This window comes from Tetrao urogallus (genome assembly GCF_951394365.1).
Source record: "Tetrao urogallus genome assembly, chromosome: 38".
Lineage (NCBI taxonomy): Eukaryota > Metazoa > Chordata > Aves > Galliformes > Phasianidae > Tetrao > Tetrao urogallus.
In genome coordinates, this window is record NC_136851.1 from 65,171 (window position 1) to 88,556 (window position 23,386).

Below are 23,386 nucleotides of genomic sequence, written 5' to 3' on the forward strand. Positions count from 1 at the left end.
AACGTGTCTGCGGGGACGGGGGGGCGGGGGTCGGAATTCGGAGGGGTCGAAGCCAGGGGAGGGGGGGGATGGACGGGGTGTGGGGACATGGGGACGTGGGGATGGATGGGGGGGAAGGGGGGGATGGGGGGGGATGGGACATGGGGACATTGGGATGGATGGGGTGTGGGGACATTGGGACATTGGGATGGATGGGGATGGATGGGACATGGGGACATTTTGGGATGGATGGGGGGACATTGGGATGGATGGGGATGGATGGGACATGGGGACATGGGGATGGATGGGGGGACATTGGGATGGATGGGGGGGATGGGGGTGTGGGGACATTGGGACGTTGGGATGGATGGGGATGGATGGGGATGGATGGGACATGGGGACATGGGGACATGGGGATGGATGGGGGGGGATGGGGGTGTGGGGACATTGGGACACTGGGATGGATGGGGGGGGATGGGGATGGATGGGACATGGGGACATGGGGACATGGGGATGGATGGGGGGGATGGGGGTGTGGGGACATTGGGACGTTGGGATGGATGGGGGGGATGGGGGGGGATGGGGATGGATGGACATGGGGACATGGGGATGGATGGGGGGACAATGGGATGGATGGGGGGGATTGGGACTTGGGGATGGATGGGGATGGACGGGGGGATGGGGATGGATGGACATGGGGACATGGGGACATGGGGATGGATGGGGGGGATGGGGATGGATGGAGGTGTGGGGACATTTGGACATGGGGACATGGGGACATGGGGACATGGGGGGGGATGGGGGTGTGGGGACATTGGGACACTGGGATGGATGGGGGGGGATGGGGATGGATGGGACATGGGGACATGGGGACATGGGGATGGATGGGGGGGATGGGGATTTGGGGATGGATGGACATGGGGACATGGGGATGGATGGGGGGGGGATGGGGGGGATGGGGATGGATGGAGGTGTGGGGACATTTGGACATGGGGATGGATGGGGGGGGATGGGGGTGTGGGGACATTGGGACACTGGGATGGATGGGGGGGGATGGGGATGGATGGACATGGGGACATGGGGATGGATGGGAGGGATGGGGGGGGATGGGGGCATGGGGATGGATGGGGACGTGGGGACATTGGGACTTTGGGATGGATGGGGGTGGATGGGGACATGGGGACATTGGGATGGATGAGGGTGTGGGGACATTGGGACATGGGGATGGAATGGGGGGGATGGAGGCGTGGTGACATCAGGATGGGGACGTGGGGACATTGGGACTTTGGGATGGATTGGGGGGATGGAGATGGATGGGGACGGATGGGGGGGGATGGGGACGGATGGGGGGGGATGGGGATGGATGGACATGGGGACATGGGGATGGATGGGGATGGATGGGGATGCATGGACGTGGGGATGGAGGGGGGCATGGGGACATTGGGACATTGGCGTGGATGGGGCTGCATGGGGACATGGGGGTGGATGGGGGCATGGGACACTGGGATGGATGGGACATGGGGACATGGGGGTGGATGGGGGGGAAGGGGACATGGGGACATGGGGACATTGGGGTGGGGAGGTGGGGATGGATTGGGGCATTGGGATGGATGGGGACGGATGGGGATGTGGGGACACTGGGATGGGTTTGGGACACGGGGGCATCATGGGGACATTGGGACGGATGGGGACATTGGGATATGGGGCCATGGGGACACTGGGACACGGGGACATCACCCCCATCCCCCCCATCGCTCCCATTGCCCCCATTGCCCCCATCGTGTTCCCGTTGTCCCTTTACCCCATTGTCCCCATCACCCCTATCATCCCCGTCGTCCCCATTGCCCCCATGACCCCCATGGCCCCCATGGCCCCCATGGCCCCCATTGCCCCCATGGCCCCCATGGCTCCTATTCCCTTCATAGCCCCCATTGCCCCCGTTGTGCCCCCATTGTCCCCTGGCCCCCATTGCCCCCATTCCCCCCATAGCTCCCATTGTCCCCATTGCCCCCATTGCTCCCATGGCCTCCGTTGCCCCCATTGCCCCCCTGGTCCCCATTGCCCCCATTGTCCCCATGGCCCCCATTGTCCCCATTGCCCCCAGGACCCTCACAGTCCCCATGGCCCCCACGGCCCCCATGGCCCCCATTCCCCCATAGCCCCCATTGCTGCCATGATCCACATGGTTCCCATGGCCCCCATTGCCCCCATTGCCCCCATTGTGTCCCCATTCCCCCCATAGCCCCCATTGCCCCCATAGCCCCCCTGGCTCCCATTGTCCCCATTGCCCCCAGTGCCCCCATGGCCCCCATTGTGTCTCCATTGCACCCATTGCCCCCATTACCCTCACGGTCCCCGTGACCCCCATTGCCCCCACGGCCCCCATGGCCCCCATTCCCCCCATAGACCCCATTGCCCCCATTGTGTCCCCATTGCCCCTATGGCCCCCATTGTGTCTCCATTGCACCCATTGCCCCCGTGGCCCCCATTGCCCCCATTACCCTCACGGTCCCCGTGGCTCCCATTGCCCCCATAGACCCCATTGCCCCCATTGCCCCCGTTCCCCCCGTGGCCCCCATGGCCCCGGTTGCGCCCCCATTGCCCCCGCAGCCCCGCAGCGCCCACCCCACACACCGGGGATGGAGGTGCCGAGCGCCACGAAGACGACGGCGTTGACGGAATCTTTGAGGCCGACGGTGCAGCCAAAGTGGGCGGCCAGGTCCCCGATGAGCGCCGTGAGGACCCCGATGAGCAGAATGGAGACCCCGAAACACGCCCAGCCGTTGCAGTACTCGGTGGGGGGCACGCAGGCGAACAGAACCTTCCAGAAGACGGTCAGGAAGTGCATCACATAGTCGAAGCACGACGGCAGCCGCTCCTCCCGCCCGTCCTCCTCCTCCTCCTCCTCGCCTGGGGAGCAAGGCTGCGTCAGAGCCGGGGGCTGTGGGGTGACCCCAAAGGGTCCCCGTTGGCCACAGGGTGTCACCAGGGGTGTAGGGATGGCGTGTGGGGGGACCCCAAATGGGCCCCGGAAGTATGGGGATGGATTGGAAGGGATGGGGATGGATGGGGGTGGATGGGGACATTTTGGGATGGATGGGGATGGATGGGGATGGATGGGGCCATGGGGCCATTGGGATGGATGGGGATGGATGGGGATGGATGGGGACATTTTGGGATGGATGGGGACATGGGGACACTGGGCTGGGGCCGTGGGGTGGATGGTGGCTCACAAGTATCACCAGGGCTGTACGGATGGGCATGGGGTGACCCCAAAGGGTCCCCATTGACCTCAGAGTATCACCATGGGCACGGAGATGTGTGACCCCCAGGTGACTGTCCCCACGGCTGAGTGTCCCCATGGTTTGGTGTCCCCATGGTTGGGTGTCCCCATGATGATGTCCCCACGATAGGTGTCCCCACAGTTGGGTGTCCCCATGGCTGGGTGTCCCCATGGCTGGGTGCCCCCATGGTTTGGTGTCCCCACGGTTGGGTGCCCCCATGGTTTGGTGTCCCCATGGCTGGGTGTCCCCATGGTTTGGTGTCCCCACGGTTTGGTGCCCCCATGGTTTGGTGTCCCCACGGTTTGGTGTCCCCACAGTTGGGTGCCCCCATGGTTTGGTGTCCCCATGGTTGGGTGCCCCCATGGTTTGGTGTCCCCATGGCTGGGTGTCCCCATGGTTGGGTGCCCCCATGGCTGGGTGCCCCCATGCTGCCTTGTCCCCATGCTGCAGTGACGCGGTGACACACCGGCGCTGACGGTGATGGCCTCCAGGAACTGCTCCCTCCAGGAGTGCGTCCCGATGACGGTGGCCAGGTTGGTCTTCTTGATCAGTTTGTCCACCGTGTTCTGCAGGAGCATCGTCCCCATGTCCCCATGTCCCCATGTCCCCATGTCCCCATGTCCCCATGTCCCCATGCCCCCATGTCCCCATGTCCCCCATGTCCCCGTGTCCCCATGTCCCCGTGTCCCCATGTCCCCCATGTCCCAATGTCCCCATGTCCCCATGTCCCCCATGTCCCCCATGTCCCCCATGTCCCCATGTCTCCATGTCCCCATGTCCCCATGTCCCCATGTCCCAATGTCCCCATGTCCCCATGCCCCCATGTCCCCATGTCCCCATGTCCCCATGTCCCCCATGTCCCCATGTCCCCATGTCCCCCATGTCCCCCATGTCCCCCATGTCCCCATGTCCCCCATGTCCCAATGTCCCCATGCCCCCATGTCTCCATGTCCCCATGTCCCCCATGTCCCAATGTCCCCATGTCCCCATGTCCCCCATGTCCCCCATGTCCCCCATGTCCCCCATGTCCCCCATTGTCCCATATCCCCATGTCCCCATGTCCCCCATGTCCCAATGTCCCCATGTCCCCCATGTCCCCCATGTCCCCCATTGTCCCATATCCCCATGTCCCCATGTCCCCACGATGTCCCCACAGTGTCCCCATGCCCCCGTTGTCCCCCACTGTCCCATGTTCTCATATCCCCATGTTCCCGTGTGCCTCCACGTCCCCACAGTGACCCCACAGTGTCCCCACAGTGTCCCCACCACGTCCCCACGCTGTCCCCATGTCCCCACACCCCCACTGTCCCACATCCTCCTATCCCCACGTCCCCAAGTCCCCACCGTGTCCCCGCTTCCCCCCGCTGTCCCCACACCCCCACCGTCTCCCAGTGCCCCCCGCTGTCCCCACGTCCCCACGCCGTCCCCGTGCCTTGAAGTCGTAGCTCTCCTCGATGACGACCTCCAGGCGGCAGTTCTCCCCCAGGATGGGTTTCCCCATCTCGGCGATGCGCCGCGCCTCCTCCTCCTCGGCCGACAGCACGCGGTCCTCATCGGCTGTGCGGGGCGGGGCGGGATTGGGGACACGGCAGCGGGACGGGGGACACGGCAGGGGCACGGGGCAGAGCAGACACACGGCAGGGGGCGCGGGGACGCGTGGGGACAGGTGGCACCGGACGTGGGGTGACATCAGACATGGGGTGACATCAGACATGGGGTGACACCAGAGATGGGGTGACATCAGATATGGGGTGACACTGGACATGGGGTGACATCAGACATGGGGTGACACCAGAGATGGGGTGACATCGGAGATGGGGTGACATCAAACATGGGGTGACACCAGAGATGGGGTGACACCAGACGTGGGGTGACATCAGATATGGGGTGACATCGGAGATGGGGTGACATCAAACATGGGGTGACACCAGAGATGGGGTGACACTGGACATGGGGTGACATCAGATATGGGGTGACACCAGAGATGGGGTGACACCAGAGATGGGGTGACACTGGACATGGGGTGACATCGGACATGGGGTGACATCAGAGATGGGGTGACACCAGACATGGGGTGACATCAGACATGGGGTGACATCAAACATGGGGTGACATCAGACATGGGGTGACACCGGACACGCTGGCGATGCAGCACACAGCACCCGCCCTCCTGTGGGCCTCATCCATAGGAGGAGGAGGAGGAGGATGGAGGAAGGCTCCTACCTTGGTTGAGCAGAAGGGCTGCAGAGGGGACAGGAGGCGGTGAGAGGCTGCCTGTCCCTCCCACGTCCCCCCCTGTCCCCACACCCCACGTCCCCCCTGTGCCCCCCGTGTCCCCCCTGTCCCTCCCTCATCCCCCTGTCCCCACACCCCATGTCCCCCCCCATCCCCCCCGTCCCCCCCTGTCCCTCACACGTCCCCCCTGTCCCCACACCCCCCGTCCCCCCCCGTTCCCCCCCTGTCCCCCCTACCCGAGATGCCGCGTTTCAGCCAGCGCGGCGGCCCCAGCTCGATGAAGAAGTTGTCCCTCTTCTCGTACTCCTCATCGTCCACGATCTTCACCTGCAGCGTCTTCCTGGGGATGGGGACGTGGGGGAGTCACCTCTGGGGCTGGCCCGGGGGGATCCCCATCGTCCATCCCTCTGTCCGTCCGTCCGTCCATCCAACCATCCGTCCCTCCGTCCATCCGTCCATCTTTTTGGCGACGCATTGATTCGCCCGTCCTCCCATTTCTTCATCCAGCCACGTGTTTTCCATCCGTCCATCCCTCCATCCAGTGCTCCATCCATCCTCCATCCATTTCCACATCCGTCCATCCCTCCATCCATCAACTCCTCTGTCCGCCCATCCCTCCGTCCTCCACCCCTCCATCCATTTCCCCACCCATCCCTCCATCCCTCCATCCACCTCTCCTTCCATTCATCCCTCCATCCCTCCATCCATCTCTCCATCCCTCCCTCCATTTCCTCATTCACCCACCCACCCATCCTCCATCCATTTCCCCATTCCTTCATCCATTTCCCCACCCATCCATCCCTCCATCCATCCATCCACCCACTCACCCATCCTCCATCCATTTCCCCATCCATCCTCCATCCATCCCCCCATTGATTTCTCCATCCATCCATCCATCCATCCATCCATCCATCCATCCATCCATCCCTCCATTCATCCATCCCCCCATTGATTTCTCCATCCATCATCCATCCATCAATCCCTCCATCCCTCCATCCATCCCTCCCTCCATCCATCCCTCCATCCCTCCATCCATCCATCCATCCACCCATCCATTTCCCCATCCCTCCATCCTCCATCCACCCACCCTCCACCCATCTGTCCATCCATCCCTCCATCCATCCATCCACCCATCCATTTCCCCATCCCTCCATCCTCCATCCACCCACCCTCCACCCATCTGTCCATCCATCCATCCACCCATCCATTTCCCCATCCCTCCATCCTCCATCCACCCACCCTCCACCCATCTGTCCATCCATCCCTCCATCCATCCATCCACCCATCCATTTCCCCATCCCTCCATCCTCCATCCACCCACCCTCCACCCATCTGTCCATCCATCCCTCCTCCACCCATCCCTCCATCCATCCATCCATCCATCCATCCATCCATCCATCCTCCATCCATCCTCCATCCATCCCTCCCTCCACCCTCCACCCACCCATCCCTCCATCCTCCATCCATCCATCCATCCATCCTCCATCCATCCTCCATCCATCCATCCATCCATCCATCCATCCATCCTCCATCCATCCTCCATCCATCCCTCCCTCCACCCTCCACCCACCCATCCCTCCATCCTCCATCCATCCATCCATCCATCCTCCATCCCTCCATCCCTCCATCCATCCATCCATCCTCCATCCATTTCCCCATCCCTCCCTCCACTGTCCACCCACCCATCCATCCCTCCCTCCATCCCTCCATCCATCCATCCTCCATCCGTCCACCCTCCATCCCCCCACCCCCCCACCCCCCCACCCTCCATCCATCCCCCTTTCCCCCTCCCCCCCCGGCCGCCCTCGCTCACGCCGTCTCATCGTTGCGGAACTCCAGCTCCCCGCAGGCGTCCTCGTAGTCGACTCCCCCCCCCCTGGCGGTTCCCTCCACGGTGCGGAAGGGCAGCATCACGGTCCCGCGGGCGCCGGAGCTGCGCACCACCGTCACCTCGACGGCGCCCTGGCACTCGCTGACGTGCACCACGCGCTCCTGGAAGGAGAAGATGCCGGCGTGGTCGTCGTCCAGGATGGTGACGGTGGCCAGCAGCGGCGCCACCAGGCGGCCCTTGGGGTGCTCGGCCGAGTCGGCCTCGAACATGCCCTCGGCGTCGCCCACGCGCAGGTTGAGCAGCCGCACGAAGAAGTGCTCGTCCTCCTCGAAGATGTCGTCGTCGATGATGCCGATCTTCAGCTCCTTCTGCGTCTCCCCCGGCTTGAAGATCAGCGTCCCCTCGCTGTACTCGTAGTCCGAGCCCGCCTTGGCCGAGCCGTCCTCCGTCTTGTAGTCCACGTAGAAGGTGTGGTCGGGCTCGGCGCCGTGCCGGCAGGCCACCGACAGCGTGACGGCGCCGCAGTTCTCCAGGCAGTGGTAGAGGCAGGGCTCGAAGAAGATGCGGCTGCACGCCTCCTCCTCGGCGTCCGACGGCACCTCCAGCAGCGCCGAGGAGCGCTTGGAGAACTCGGCCACGTGCTTCTTGAGCACATTGCCGGCGCCCGTCATCATCCTGGTGGCCTGGATGCGGTAGAAGGCGCGGCTCTTCTGCTGGTGCAGCAGCGCGTAGTAGTTGGCCGCGTCCACCAGCTGCTCCAGCTCGCGCTCCGGGTGCTTCTGCTTCAGCTCCTTCAGGATCTGGATCACCTCCCGCCGGCTCTCGTCCAGCTCCTTCTCCTCGGCGCCGGCGGGGAGGGCGGGCGACGCGGAGGCGGCGCAGCCTTCGGCCTCGCGGCGCTCGGGGGGCTGGAAGCCGCCGTCCATCTCGATGCCCTTGGGCAGCTCGGCCTCGGTGCCGATGATGATGCCGCTGCGCGGGTCGGCGCGGTAGCGCTTGTAGACGTACTTGTAGAAGAGCAGCCGCTTGTCGGCGGCCCAGGCGAAGACCACGCAGACCGGGAAGAAGACGAGGGTGAGCAGCGCCTCCCACACCTGCACCACGCCGGGGGAGATGACGGCCAGGATGAGGTAGAGCCAGATGTAGGCGAAGATGCTCCACGCCGCCGTGACGAAGAAGACGCGCAGGTGCTTGATGCGGCGGCTCTCCCCGCTGGGGATGACGTAGACGCAGACGGCGATGACCACGAACATGTTGAAGGCGGCGCTGCCCACGATGGTGCCGGGGCCCAGCTCCCCCGCCTGGAAGTTGTGGCCGCACACCTCGATCACCGACAGCAGGATCTCCGGCGCCGACGAGCCCAGCGCCATCAGCGTCAGGTTGGACACCGTCTCGTTCCAGATGCGCACCGTGCCGATGCTGGTCTCGCCGTTGGCCTTGGTGATGGTGATCTCCTTCTCCTTGGAGGTGATGACCTCGATGGAGGCCATGAAGCGGTCGGCGATGATGGAGACGCCCAGGAACATGTACATCATGGCCACGAAGTAGACGACGGCGCGCGCCGCTTTGTCGCCCAAGGACGGGTCGTCGGGCTGCCAGACGGGCAGCAGCACGCCGGGCTGGCAGCGGTTGGAGCCCTGGCACGTGCCGTTGGCTTCCGACGGCGGCTCCGGGGCGCAGGGCTCCGCCAGCAGCAACGCGGCCGCCAGCGCCGCCCGCCACGCCGCCATGCCGGGCTGTGGGGGGAGAGGTCAGTGGGGTGCGGGGCGGGGGGCGGCGGTGGGTCGGGGCTGCTGAAGAGCTTTAGTGGGCTGGGGGCAATGGGGTGGGTTGGGGGCGACACAACGGGTTGGGGTCAACGCAGTGGGTTGGGGTCAAAGTGTTGGGTTGGGGTCAAAGCGTTGGGTTGGGGTCAGTGAAATGGGTTGGGGTCAAAGCGTTGGGTTGGGGTCAGTGAAATGGGTTGGGGGTCAATGAAATGAGTTGGGGTCAGTGAAATGGGTTGGGGTCAAAGCATTGGGTTGGGGTCAGTGCGGTGGGTTGGGGTCACTGTGTTGGGTTGGGGGTCAATGTGTTGGGTTGGGGTCAGTGCAGTGGGGCTGGGATCAATTCGGTGGGGTTGGGGGGCAGCGCGTTGGGGCCATTGCGTGGGGATTGGGAGCAGGGCTGGAGGCGATGCTATGGGTGGGGGGCAATGCAATGGGCTGGGGGCAGCGCAGTGGGGCTGGGGGCGATGCCATGGGTCTGGGGATGATTCAGTGCGGCTGTGAATGATGCTCTGGGTGTGGGGATGATGCAGTGGGGCCGGAGGCAATGCAGTGGGGCTGGAGGTGATGCGGTGGGGCTGGAGGTGATGCGGTGGGGCTGGAGGTGATTCAGTGGGGCTGGAGGTGTTGCAATGGGGCTGGAGGTGATGCGGTGGGGCTGGAGGCGATGCAATGGGGTGGAGGTGATGCAGTGGGGCTGGAGGCGATGCAATGGGGTGGAAGCGATGCAATGGGGCTGGAGGCGCTGCGGTGGGGCTGGAGGTGATGCAGTGGGGCTGGAGGTGTTGCAGTGGGGCTGGAGGTGTTGCAGTGGGGCTGGAGGCAATGCAATGGGGCTGGAGGCGATGCAATGGGGCTGGAGGTGTTGCAGTGGGGCTGGAGGCGATGCAGTGGGGCTGGAGGCGATGCAATGAGGCTGGAGGTGATGCAATGGGGCTGGAGGTGTTGCAGTGGGGCTGGAGGTGTTGCAGTGGGGCTGGAGGCGATGCAATGGGGCTGGAGGCGATGCAATGAGGCTGGAGGTGATGCAATGGGGCTGGAGGCGATGCAGTGGGGCTGGAGGCGATGCAATGAGGCTGGAGGCGATGCAGTGGGGCTGGAGGTGATGCAATGGGGCTGGAGGTGATGCAGTGGGGCTGGAGGTGTTGCAGTGGGGCTGGAGGCAATGCAATGGGGCTGGAGGCGATGCAGTGGGGCCGGAGGCGATGCAGTGGGGCTGGAGGCAATGCAGTGGGGCTGGAGGCGATGCAATGGGGCTGGAGGCGATGCAGTGGGGCTGGAGGTGATGCAGTGGAGCTGGAGGTGTTGCAATGGGGCTGGAGGCGATGCAATGGGGCTGGAGGCGATGCAGTGGGGCTGGAGGCGATGCAGTGGGGCTGGAGGCGCTGCGGTGGGGCTGGGCCGCATCCCCGGGCCCCATTGGAACCGCCCCCGGCTCCGGGGGTGCAGGGATGCGTGGGCACACGAGGCTCCGCCCGGCAACCGCGTGGTTCCCATGGCAACGGGGGATGGGAACGGCTCCGAGCCGGGGGATGCAGCGGGAAGGGGGGACCGCGAAGGGACCCCGCCGCCAGACCCCCGCGCCTCTGCCCCACGGCCTCCCCCCGCCGCTCCGTCCCTACGGCTCCGCCCGGCCGCTCCGCCGCCGCTCCTCCGCCCCACGGCTGCCGTCCCTACAACTCAGCCCCCGTTTCCCCCCGCCTCCGCCGCTCCGTCCCCGCGGCGCCGACCCCACCGCTCCGCGTCCCCCCGTCTCCGCCCCGCCGCCCCCGTCCCCACCCCTCCGTCCCGCTCCCGTCGCCCCACGGCGGCACCGACCCCCGTCCCGCTCCTCCCCCCGGGGCCGTGGAGCCGTCGCCTCCGCTCTCGGCGGCGCAAAAGCGGCTGTAATTAATTTAATCGCCTCATTAGCAGCGTCTGGGTGAAACATCAATTAAACCGTCCGGGGGGTTTCTGATAGGAAAGGCGGGAGGGGGGCGCCGAGAGCGGCCGTGGGGAAACCGCAGCGCCGTCCCAAACCTCCGCCCCGCAGCCCCATCTCAGAGGGGGGAGCTGGGTTTAGGATTAGGGGTGGGTCGGGGTTGGGATCGGCTTGGGGTTGGGGTTGGACTGGGGCCGGGGTTGAATTTGGGGCTGGGGTCGGTCGGGTTTGGGGTCGGGATTGAATTTGGGGCTGAGTTCGGGGTCGGTTGGATTTGGGGTCAGTGCGATTTGTGCGTTGGATTTGGGATTGGGGTTCATCAAGTTTGGGTTGGGTTGGGGTTGGGTTGGATTTGGGGTTGGGGTTGGTTGGGTTCGGGGCTGGTTGGGGTTGGGGTTCATTGCGTTGGAGTTGGGGTCGGATTTGGGTTGGATTTGGAGTTCATTGGGTTGGGGTTGGGGTTGGTTGGGTTGGGGTTGGATTGGGGTTGGGGTTCATTGGGTTGGGGTTGGATTTGGGATTTGCTGGGTTTGGGGTTGAGTTTAGGATCGGGGTTGGTTGCGCAAGGAGCCCCCGTTGTCCCCAACCCATCAATGGGGACGGAGCCAGGAGCTGCTGGGGTGCGGGAAATGGGGGGGGGGGGAGGAAGAGGAGGAGGAGGAGGAGGAGGGGGAGGAAGAGGAGGAAGAGGAGGAAGAGCGCCGGGGGGGCACCTGATGCTGCCAGACCCGAACCCGGGACCCCCGGGTGGGGCCATGGGGGGGGGGGACGCGGGGAACCCTCTTCCTCATCAGCGACCCCATCCCGTCCTCAGCACCGTCCCGTCCTCATCCTCATCTTCATCCCCATCCCATCTTCATCCTCATCCTCATCCCCACCCATCCCGCCCCACGGTCAGCCCCACATCCCCCCCCACCTCATCCTCACCCCGATCCCATTCCCCCCCCCCCTCCAATCCCTCCATCCCCCAACCCCCCCCCCCCCCCCCCTCCGCCCACCACCTGTTCCCATCCCCGAGAATCCCCCGGGGTTCCCCCTCCTCACAACCCCCCCGTTGGTGCCCCCCCCCCCCCCTATAGGGACCCCCCCCCCCCAAATCCCCCGCCCGGTGCCCCCCGGTCCCACTCCCACCTCTCAGCGCCGTCTGTCCCCGCTCCTTTCCCGCTCCGTTACCGCTCCGTTAACGCTCCATGGCGCGGGCGGGGGGGGGGGGGCGGGGGGGGGCGGAGGCACAGCTGAGGGGGGGGGGCGAGAAAAGGGGGGGGGTACCGGAGAGCCCCGCCCCCATTCCCCCCCCCCTCGGCTCCCCCCGCTGCAAACGGCGGCGCCGCGCGTTCAGCACCACAGCCGCGGACAGCGCCCGCGTGCCTCAGTTTCCCCCGGGGGGGGGGGGTCGCACTCCGCCCCCCCCAGCCCCTCCCCCACCCTCCGGGGGCTCCCCAAAACGCAATGGGGACACACGACCCCCCCCCCCTCCCCCCCCCTTTGTGCCTCAGTTTCCCCTCCCCCGTGTTCCCCCCCCCTCCCCCCCCCCCCCGGCGCTGCCCATTGAGCCACACGTGCGGGCGGAGCGGGGCCGTTTATTGGGGTCTCTTGGGGGGGGGAGGAGGGGGGGGGGCATCAAAGGTTTGGCGCCACCGTCCGACTTTTGGGGCCATTTCTCTCTGTTTTGGTCCATTTTCCTCCGCTTCGGGGCCATTTCTCCTCTTTCCAGCCCCGCTTGCTGTGCCCCCCCCCCGGCCGCCATCACAGGGGGGTCCCGCTCCCCTCTCCCCCCCCCCGCCGTGCCCTCCGCGCCACCTCCCTGCGCAGCCGCTCCTTCAGGCGCTGCGCCGTGGGCTCCAGGCTGTGCTGTGGGGGGAGAGGGGGGACGGTGACCCATAGGGAGACGCGGGGACCCACAGAGGTGACAAAGTGACCCATGGGGGGGGGGGGGGGGGACCCAGTGACTCATGGGGGCGACACGGTGACCCACAGGGGGGACGTAGGGACCCAAAGAGGTGACACAGGGACCCGTAGGGTGACATAGGGACCCATGGGGGATGCAGGGACCCATAGGGTGACATAGGGACCCATGGGGATGCAGGGACCCATGGGGGGACACAGGGACCCGTAGGGTGACATAGGGACCCATGGGGGATGCAGGGACCCATGGGGGGACACAGGGACCTGTAGGGTGACATAGGGACCCATGGGGGATGCAGGGACCCATGGGGGGACACAGGGACCCGTAGGGTGACATAGGGACCCATGGGGGATGCAGGGACCCATGGGGGGACACAGGGACCTGTAGGGTGACATAGGGACCCATAGCTGATGCAGGGACCCATAGGGTGACATAGGGACCCATGGGGGGGGGGGGGGACGACCCAGTGACTCATGGGGGCGACACGGTGACCCACAGGGGGGACGTAGGAACCCAAAGAGGTGACACAGGGACCCGTAGGGTGACATAGGGACCCATAGGGGACACACAGGGACCCATGGGGGGATGCAGGGACCCGTAGGGTGACATAGGGACCCATGGGGGATGCAGGGACCCATGGGGGGACACAGGGACCCATAGGGTGACATAGGGACCCATGGGGGATGCAGGGACCCATAGGGTGACATAGGGACCCATGGGGGGGGGGGGGGGACCCAGTGACTCATGGGGGCGACACGGTGACCCACAGGGGGGACATAGGGACCCAAAGAGGTGAAACAGGGACCCGTAGGGTGACATAGGGACCCATAGGGGACACACAGGGACCCATGGGGGATGCAGGGACCCGTAGGGTGACATAGGGACCCATGGGGGATGCAGGGACCCATGGGGGGACACAGGGACCCGTAGGGTGACATAGGGACCCATGGGGGATGCAGGGACCCATGGGGGGACACAGGGACCCGTAGGGTGACATAGGGACCCATGGGGGATGCAGGGACCCATGGGGGGACACAGGGACCCGTAGGGTGACATAGGGACCCATAGGGGATGCAGGGACCCATAGGGTGACATAGGGACCCATGGGGGGGGGGGGGACGACCCAGTGACTCATGGGGGCGACACGGTGACCCACAGGGGGGACGTAGGAACCCAAAGAGGTGACACAGGGACCCGTAGGGTGACATAGGGACCCATAGGGGACACACAGGGACCCATGGGGGATGCAGGGACCTGTAGGGTGACATAGGGACCCATAGGAGATGCAGGGACCCATGGGGGGACACAGGGACCCATAGGGTGACATAGGGACCCATAGGGGATGCAGGGACCCATGGGGGGACACAGGGACCCATAGGGTGACATAGGGACCCATGGGGGGACACAGGGACCCATAGGGTGACATAGGGACCCATGGGGGATGCAGGGACCCATAGGGTGACATAGGGACCCATGGGGGATGCAGGGACCCATGGGGGGACACAGGGACCCATAGGGTAACATAGGGACCCATAGGGGATGCAGGGACCCATGGCGGTGACACAGGGGCCCAAAGGGGACACACAGGGACCCATGGGGGGACACAGGGACCCATAGGGTGACATAGGGACCCATGGGGGATGCAGGGACCCATGGGGGGGATGCAGGGACCCATGGGGGGACACAGGAACCCGTAGGAACCCACTGCAGTGACACAGTGACCCACAGGGGTGACACACGGACCCATGGGGGTGACAAAGGGACCCATGGATGATGCAGGGACCCTCTGAGGTGACACAGTGACCCATAGGGACCCACAGAGGTGATGACTCAGTGACCCATAGGGGTGACCCATGGGGCGACACAGGGACCCATAGGGTGACTTAAGAACCCATGGGTGACGCAGGGAAACCCCTGGGGGTGACACAGTGACCCATGGAGGTGACACAGGGACCCATGGGGACCCACTGAATTGACACAGTGACCCAAAGGGGGCACATAGGGACCCACGGGTGACGCAGGGAACCCCTGGGGGTGACACAGGGACCCATGGAGGCGACACAGGGACCCAAAGGGGGCACATAGGGACCCACGGGTGACGCAGGGAACCCCTGGGGGTGACACAGGGACCCATGGGGACCCATGGAGGCGACACAGGGACCCAAAGGGGGCACATAGGGACCCACGGGTGACACAGGGACCCACGGGGACCCACTGAGTCAATACAGTGACCCATGGAGGCGACACAGTGACCCAGAGGGGCCACATAGGGACCCAAAGGGGGCACACAGGGACCCGCCGAGGCGACGCAGTGACCCATAGGGTGACGCGGAGGGGCGGCACCCACCTGCAGGACGTGCAGCCCCTGCAGGCAGCCCACGGCCACCTCCCGCAGCCCGTCGCCGGTCAGGTCGGCCCCGCACAGCGCCAGCACCGGGCCGGGGAAACGCCGCGTCCAAAGCAGCTGGAAGCCGCGGCGCCGGCCTCGATAGCCGTAGCACAGCAGCTCCTGTGGGGCACGGATGGGGGGGGGGGGGGGGGGCGCTCAGAGACCCCCCCCCCCTCCGCAGCCGCTTTCAGAGCGCTGGGGGTCATCGGGGCGGCCCGTTTCCAGGCGCTGTGCGCCCACCCTGGGGGGGGGAGGAGACCCCCACGCCCCCGACCTCAGCGTTGGGTCCCACTGTGGAGGCGCTGGGGGGTGGGGGGTCCCAGCGTGAGCGGCAATGGGGGTGGGGGGGGGGCGACCCCCGAGATCGGGGGGAGCCAGCAGCGATTCTCCCCCTCCTCACGGCCAAGGATCCCTCAGGTGGGGGGGGGGTCTCCCCTTCCTCCTCCCCACGGTGCAGGACCTCCATAATGGGGGGGGGCCCCCACAGTGAGCAGTGCTGGGAAACACGGGGGGGGGGGTCTCCTCCTTCTTCCTCCTTCTCACAGCATAGGACCCCCAAAATGGGGGGGGGTCCCACAACGAGCAGCGCTGGGGGCTGGGGGGGGGGGGGGGGGGGCCTCCCCCTCCTCTTCCCCACGGTGTAGGACCTCAAAATGGGGACGGGGGGGGGGGGGGTCAGCAGCGGTCGTTTCCCAGCCCGTCCGCAGCCCCCCCGGCATCTGGGTGCTCCCCCCCCAGCGCCCCCTTTCTGCCCCCCATCCGCACCTGCCCATAAGTGCCCAGCAGAACCTCGCGGCCGCCGTCCAGCGCCGTGCCGGCCAGCAGGGCGCACAGCACCGCGTCGTGGTGGGCGCTGCCAGGCAGGGACAGCTGCTCCGTCAGCCCGGCGCTCAGCACGTCCCTGCGGGGCACCGGGATGTGGGGACGGACGGAAGGACGGGGGGACGGGGGGACGGGCAGGAGAACGGGGGACGGGGGGATGGATGTGGGGATGTGGGGACAGACAGAAGGATGGGGGGATGTGGGGATGGATGCAGGGATATGGGGACAGACAGAAGGATGGGGGGATGTGGGGACAGACAGACAGAAGGACAGGGGGATGTGGGGACAGACAGAAGGATGGGGGGATGTGGGGATGGATGCGGGGATGTGGGGACAGACAGAAGGATGGGGGACATGGGGACATGGGGACAGACAGAAGGATGGGGGGATGTGGGGATGGATGTGGGGATGTGGGGACAGACAGAAGGATGGGGGACATGGGGACATGGGGACAGACAGAAGGACAGGGGGATGTGGGGATGGATGCAGGGATATGGGGACAGACAGAAGGAAGGGGGGACATGGGGACAGACAGACAGAAGGACGGGGATGTGGGGACAGACAGAAGGATGGGGGACACGGGGATGGATGTGAAGACGTGGGGACGGACAGAAGGACAGGGGGGTGTGGGGATGGAAGTGGGGATGTGGGGACGTCGAGACGGGGGACAGACAGAATGACAGGGGGACATGGGGATGGATGTGGGGATATGGGGACAGACAGAAGGACAGGGGGACATGGGGATGGATGTGGGGATATGGGGACAGACAGAAGGATGGGGGGATGCGGGGACATGGGGACAGACAGAAGGACAGGGGAAAAGGGGGAGGTGGATGTGGGGACATGGGGACATGGGGACAGACATAGGGACATGGGGATGTGGGGATGGACATAGGGATGTAGGGACATGGAGACAGACAGAAAGACATGGGGACGTGGGGACAGACATTGGGATACGGGGACGGACGTGGGGACGGACATGGGGACGTGGGGCTGGACGTGGGGACACGGGGACATTCTGCTCAGTCAGCCCCCAGCCCCGGGGGTGAGGACGTGGGGACACAGGGACGGGCACAAGGACAGACGTGGGGACACGGGGACGGACAGAGGGAGGGGACGCGCGCTCACCGGTACACCACCGCCATCTCGATGGTGCTGGCCACCAGCAGGCTGTAGTGCGGGCTGGGCTCCGGGCCGGGCGCCGATGGCCCCACATCGTCCCCATGGCGTCCCCCCACATCGTCCCCATGGCGTCCCCCCGCGATGTCCCCACGCTGCCCCCCCGCTTCGTCCCCATCGTCGTCCGGTTCCTCCAGGGGGAAGAGCAGCACGGTGGAGATGGGGCCGTCCTGCTGGATGCTCCAGCTCTGCAGCACCGCTGGGACGCGGGGACACGGCGCCGTCATGGGGATGGGGGGCAGCCATGGGGGGGGACCGGGATGGTGGGGACAGCCTTCGGGGTGACGGGGACACGGTACGACCGTGGGGGGGACTGGGACGTGGGGACACGTGGTGACGCCAGGGGGGTGGAGCGGGACTATGGGGACGCCCATAGGGACCACGGGGACGTGATGTGACCCCAGGGCCACGTGGCGGACCCAAGGGACGCATCGGGACCGTGGGGACAGCCATCAGCATCATGGGGACGTGTGGTGGCCACGGGAGATGGAGCGGGACCACGGGGACACCCTCCGGGACCGTGGGGACACGGTGTGGTCGCGGTGACACCCATGGGAACCAGGGGGATATGTGGTGACCCCAAGGTGATGGACCAGGACCGCGGGGACGTGGGATGACCATGGGGACACCCACGGGGATCATGGGGACACGGTACGGCCATGGGGACACGTGGAGGCCACAGGGGATGGACCAGGACTATGGGGCAAGCATCGGGGCCACGGGGACACTTATTGGGACCGTGGGGACACAATAAGGCCATGGGGACACCTATTGGGACCATGGGGACATAATAATGCCATGGGGACACCTATTGGGACCGTGGGGACACAATAAGGCCATGGGGACACCTATTGGGACCATGGGGACATAATAATGCCATGGGGACACCTATTGGGACCGTGGGGACACAATAAGGCCATGGGGACACCTATTGGGACCATGGGGACACAATAAGGCCATGGAGACACCTATTGGGACCATGGGGACACAATAAGGCCATGGAGACACCCATCAGGGCTTTGGGGACACACTAAAGGCATGGGGACACCGACTGGGGCTATGGGGACAGCCATCAGGGCCTCAGGGACGCAATATGGCCATGGGGACACAATAAGGCCATGGGGACACCTATGGGGACCATGGGGACAGCCATCAGGGCCATGGGGACACACTAGGGCCTCAGAGACACCTACTGGGGCCATGGGGGCACAATAAGGGACAACTACTGGGGCGATGGAGACACCTATTGAGGCCATAGGGACACACTAAAGGCACGGGGACATCTACTGGGGCCATGGGGACAGCCATCAGGGCCTCGGGGACACCTATTGGGACCATGGGGACACAATAAGGCCATGGGGACGCCTATTGAGGCCATGGGGACACCCATCAGGGCCATGGGGACACACTAAGGCCATGGGGACACCTGCTGGGGCCATGGGGACACACTAAGGCCATAGGGACATCTATTGGGACTATGGGGACACAATAGGGCCATGGGGACATCCGTCAGGGCCATGGGGACACAATAAGGCCATGGGGACACCTACTGGGACTATGGGGACACAATAAGGCCACAGGGACACCTACTGGGGCCATGGGGACACAATAAGGCCACGGGGACACCTATTGAGGCCATGGGGACACCCATCAGAGCCATGGGGACACACTAAGGCCATGGGGACACCTATTGGGACCATGGGGACACAATATGGCCATAGGGACACACTAAGGCCATGGGGACACCTATTGGGACCATGGGGACACAATAAGGCCATGGGGACGCCTATTGGGGCCATGGGGACACCCATCAGGGCCATGGGGACACACTAAAGCCACGGGGACATCTATTGGGACTATGGGGACACAATAGGGCCATGGGGATATCTGTCAGGGCCATGGGGACAAAATAATGCCATGGGGACACCTACTGGGGCCATGGGGACACAATAAGGCCATGGGGACACCTACTGGGGCCATGGGGACACACTAAGGCCACAGGGACATCTATTGGGACTATGCGGACACAATAGGGCCATGGGGACATCCGTCAGGGCCATGGGGACACACTAAGGCCATGGGGACACCCATCAGGGCCTCGGGGACACAATATGGCCATAGGGACACACTAAGGCCATGGGGACACCTACTGGGACCATGGGGACATGGCCTCGGGAACGCGTGGCGGCCCAGCACTCACCACGCGTGTCCTGGTCCACGTGCGCCACGCGGACGTAGCCGCTCTGACAGCCCACGGCGGTGAGACGGCGCCGCGACGACGGCACGGCACAGACGTCCAACCAGAGCACGCTGCTGGGACAGCGCGGGGACAATGAGGGACGGACGGGGGGACACCGGGGGGACGTCGAGGGGGGACAGCGCGGGGAGGTCAAGGGGACATTGAGGGGACACCATGGGGGCATCAGGGGGGCGTCAGGGGGACGCTGGGAGGACATTGAGGGGACATCGTGGGGGGACAGCATGGGGGCTTTGAGGGGACATTGAGGGGACATTGTGGGGGGACAGCATGGGGACTTTGAGGGGACATTGAGGGGACATCGTGGGGGGACAGCATGGGGACTTTGAGGGGACATTGAGGGGACAGCATGGGGACTTTGAGGGGACATTGAGGGGACATCGTGGGGACTTTGAGGGGACATTGAGGGGACATCGTGGGGGGACAGCATGGGGACTTTGAGGGGACATTGAGGGGACATCGTGGGGGGACAGCATGGGGACTTTGAGGGGACATTGAGGGGACAGCATGGGGACTTTGAGGGGACATTGAGGGGACATCGTGAGGGGAAACCATGGGGACTTTGAGGGGACATTGAGGGGACATCGTGGGGGGAAACCATGGGGACTTTGAGGGGACATTGAGGGGACATCGTGAGGGGAAACCATGGGGACTTTGAGGGGACATTGAGGGGACATCGTGACGGGAAACCATGGGGACTTTGAGGGGACATTGAGGGGACATCGTGGGGGGAAACCATGGGGACTTTGAGGGGACATTGAGGGGACATCGTGGGGGGACAGCATGGAGACTTTGAGGGGACATTGAGGGGACATCATGGAGACATCGATGGGAGGCTGAGGGGACACCATGGGGGGACATCGTGGAGACATGGGGACCTGAGGGGACGTTGAGGGGACACGATGGAGATGCGGGGACACCGTGGGGACACTGAGGGGACACAGTGGGGATGTTGAAGGGACGCTGAGGGGACATCATGGGGACACGATGGGGATGTGGGGACACCAGGACATTGTGGGGACGTTGGGAGGACACCACGGGGACGCTGTGGGGACATTATGGGAACATCATGGGGACATCGTTGGCACTTGGGATTATGGGGACATCATGGGGACAACGGGGACAACGGGGACAACAGGGCCACCGCTCGCACCTGCTGGGCAGCTCCTGCAGCTCCGGGAAGAGCTCATGGACCGGCTGCTCCTCAAACTGATGCAGCCCCTCGTTCTGTGCGGGGACATCAGAGACGTGGGGACACCGGGGACAGCGGGACAACGCGTCTGTCTGTCCGTCCGTCCGTCCGTCTGTCTGTCGGCTCCCCCCCCCCCCCCCCTCTCCCCGCTCACCTCCCGGTACAGATGGATCCCGGGGTCGGTGCCGCTCAGCAGGAACACGGTGTCACATCTGTCCCCAACGCGGACCCTGGGATGGGGGACAGCAGTGATGGGGGGTGGGGACAACAGTGGGGGTGTGGGGGACACAGCGTTGGGTGGGATGGAAGGGGAACGCAATGGGGACACGGGAGTGCACAGAGGGACAGGGGTGGCAATGGGGACATGGGGGGTGACATGGGGGCGACACGTGGGGTGACACGTGGGGTGACACATGGGGGACATGGGGGGTGACACATGGGGGACATGGGGGGTGACACGTGGGGTGACACATGGGGTGACACATGGGGTGACATGGGGGCAACACGGGGGGTGACACGTGGGGTGACACATGGGGGACATGGGGGGTGACATGGGGGCGACACGGGGGGTGACACATGGGGTGACACATGGGGGACATGGGGGGTGACATGGGGGTGACACGTGGGGTGACACATGGGGGACATGGGGGGTGACATGGGGGCGACACGGGGGGTGACACGTGGGGTGACACATGGGGTGACACATGGGGGACATGGGGGGTGACATGGGGGGTGACACGTGGGGTGACACGTGGGGTGACACATGGGGGACATGGGGGGTGACATGGGGGTGACACGTGGGGTGACACATGGGGTGACACATAGGGGTGACATGGGGGTGACACGGGGGGTGACACGTGGGGTGACACATGGGGGACATGGGGGGTGACATGGGGGTGACACGTGGGGTGACACGTGGGGTGACACATGGGGGACATGGGGGGTGACATGGGGGTGACACGTGGGGTGACACGTGGGGTGACACGTGGGGGACATGGGGGGTGACACGTGGGGTGACAGGGGGGTGACACGTGGGGTGACGCACTCAGCGTGGCACAGCTGCAGGGGGGTGAAGCGCAGCTCCAGGTTGAGGCAGCTCTCTGTGGGGGTGACATCATCGCGGTGACATCATCACGGTGACATCATCATGGTGACATCATCATGGTGACATCGCAGTGACGTCACCACGGTGACCATGGGGGACGAGGGGACGCCACCCACGCGCCACTGAGTCGAGGTCGAACTCGCAGCCCGGCTCGTAGTCGCAGTAGATGTTGAGGAAGGGGCTGGGTTTGTCCCCGGAGTCCTGCCGGTAATTAATGACCCTGTTAATTACCCTGTTAATTACCCCAAGCTGTACCTCAACGAAGACAACGCCCACTTAACGACCCACACCTTAATGAACGCGCTGCCCCATTCATGATCCCCAAGCACTAACACAGGTGATGCCCCATTAATTAGCAACCACGCTCCACGATGAAAACGACACCTAATTAACTAATTACCCCCTATCTTAATTAATTACCACACAGGCAATGTCCACTTCATTAACCCCCTACTTGACGAAGGCAATGCCCAATTAAGAAGCCCACCCACCATACGCCCGGATGAAGGCCGTGCGCAGTTAATTAACCAGGGGATTAATTACCTTAATGAAGGTGATGCCCACCACCAGTCCCCGTTTCGGGGCCGATTTCTGGAAGCAGCCGATGGAGACGATCTCTGCATCCACTGCAGGGCGGTGTCAGAGGGGGCGCCCCCATACAACCCCCATGGGATCCCCCCCTTTGACCCCTTGCCCTTTGACCCCTTGCCCTTTGACCCCTTCCTTTTGGACCCCTCCCTCTGACCCCACCCCCGTTTTGACCCCTCCCCCTTTTACCCCCTCTCTGACCCCTCCAGACCCCGCCCCTTTTTGACCCCGCCCCCCGATCCTTGACCCAGCCCCCGTCCCAATCCGGCACGACCATTGGTCGCATTACGGCACCAGGCCACGCCCCTTTACCGATCGCCCCGCCCCCCACCCCAGGGGTGTAGGTGACCACGTGACTCTCCCCCCCCTGACCCGGAAGTAGACGCCCTCCGGCCCCGCCCCCTGACCCGGGATGTAGGTGAACTGCAGCTCTCGCGCCACGGGCCGCAGTTTGTGCCTCAGGTGTTGGTAGCGGAAGTGCAGCACTTTGCCCTTCAGCGTGGCCGCCAGCAGCCCCCCGCCTCCGGGCAGCGCCGCCAGCCCGTACACGTTGCTCTGCGACGGGAGGCGGCTGCAGCTGTCCTCCACCAGCGGGCACGGCCCCGCCATCGTCCGCAAACCGGGACCGGCGCGGCGCGGGCAGCCCCGGCACCGCCGCTCTGGGGGACGGGACCTGCGATGAGCGCGGCGCCGTGACGTCACTGATCGGCGACAGGTGGGCGGACGGAGCACCAATGGGAAGCGTGGATTCGTGGGGAAGTGGGCGTGGCCGGGGAGTGGGCGGGGCTTGAGGCAGGGGGCGGGGCCTGAGGCAGCATTCCCTATAGGGGAACGGGGGCTGTGGGGCAGATATGGGGTACACAGAAACCCCCCCAAGTGATGCTGAGGGGAAACGGGGCACAAAAGGATCCCCAGAGAGCAGAGGAGGAGGT

The 23,386-nt window shown here is 64.9% G+C and overlaps 2 protein-coding genes across 2 annotated transcripts in view; both read right to left on the reverse strand.

Annotated features, from left to right (window-relative positions):
- The window catches only part of SLC8A2 (solute carrier family 8 member A2), a gene marked incomplete at both ends in the record, with an annotated part of 10,212 nt that extends 1,153 nt beyond the window's left edge, over positions 1 to 9,059 (reverse strand). Inside the window, 6 exons of the mRNA XM_079548024.1 lie at positions 2,614 to 2,889; positions 3,730 to 3,829; positions 4,696 to 4,820; positions 5,487 to 5,504; positions 5,735 to 5,838; positions 7,312 to 9,059. Of these exons, the coding sequence (XP_079404150.1) occupies positions 2,614 to 2,889; positions 3,730 to 3,829; positions 4,696 to 4,820; positions 5,487 to 5,504; positions 5,735 to 5,838; positions 7,312 to 9,059 (2,371 nt within the window). The remainder of the gene's footprint in view (positions 1 to 2,613; positions 2,890 to 3,729; positions 3,830 to 4,695; positions 4,821 to 5,486; positions 5,505 to 5,734; positions 5,839 to 7,311) is intronic.
- A 3,137-nt stretch (positions 9,060 to 12,196) lies between these two features.
- On the reverse strand, positions 12,197 to 23,063 carry KPTN (kaptin, actin binding protein; the record flags this gene model as incomplete). Its single annotated transcript, XM_079548025.1, has 12 exons — positions 12,197 to 12,251; positions 12,663 to 12,867; positions 15,270 to 15,495; positions 16,077 to 16,212; positions 17,262 to 17,511; positions 19,513 to 19,622; positions 20,723 to 20,796; positions 20,916 to 20,991; positions 21,807 to 21,861; positions 21,983 to 22,067; positions 22,410 to 22,492; positions 22,862 to 23,063. The coding sequence occupies 12 exons, from the start codon at positions 23,061 to 23,063 to the stop codon at positions 12,197 to 12,199; spliced, it is 1,557 nt and encodes a 518-aa protein (XP_079404151.1).
- Between the last annotated feature and the right edge of the window lie 323 nt (positions 23,064 to 23,386).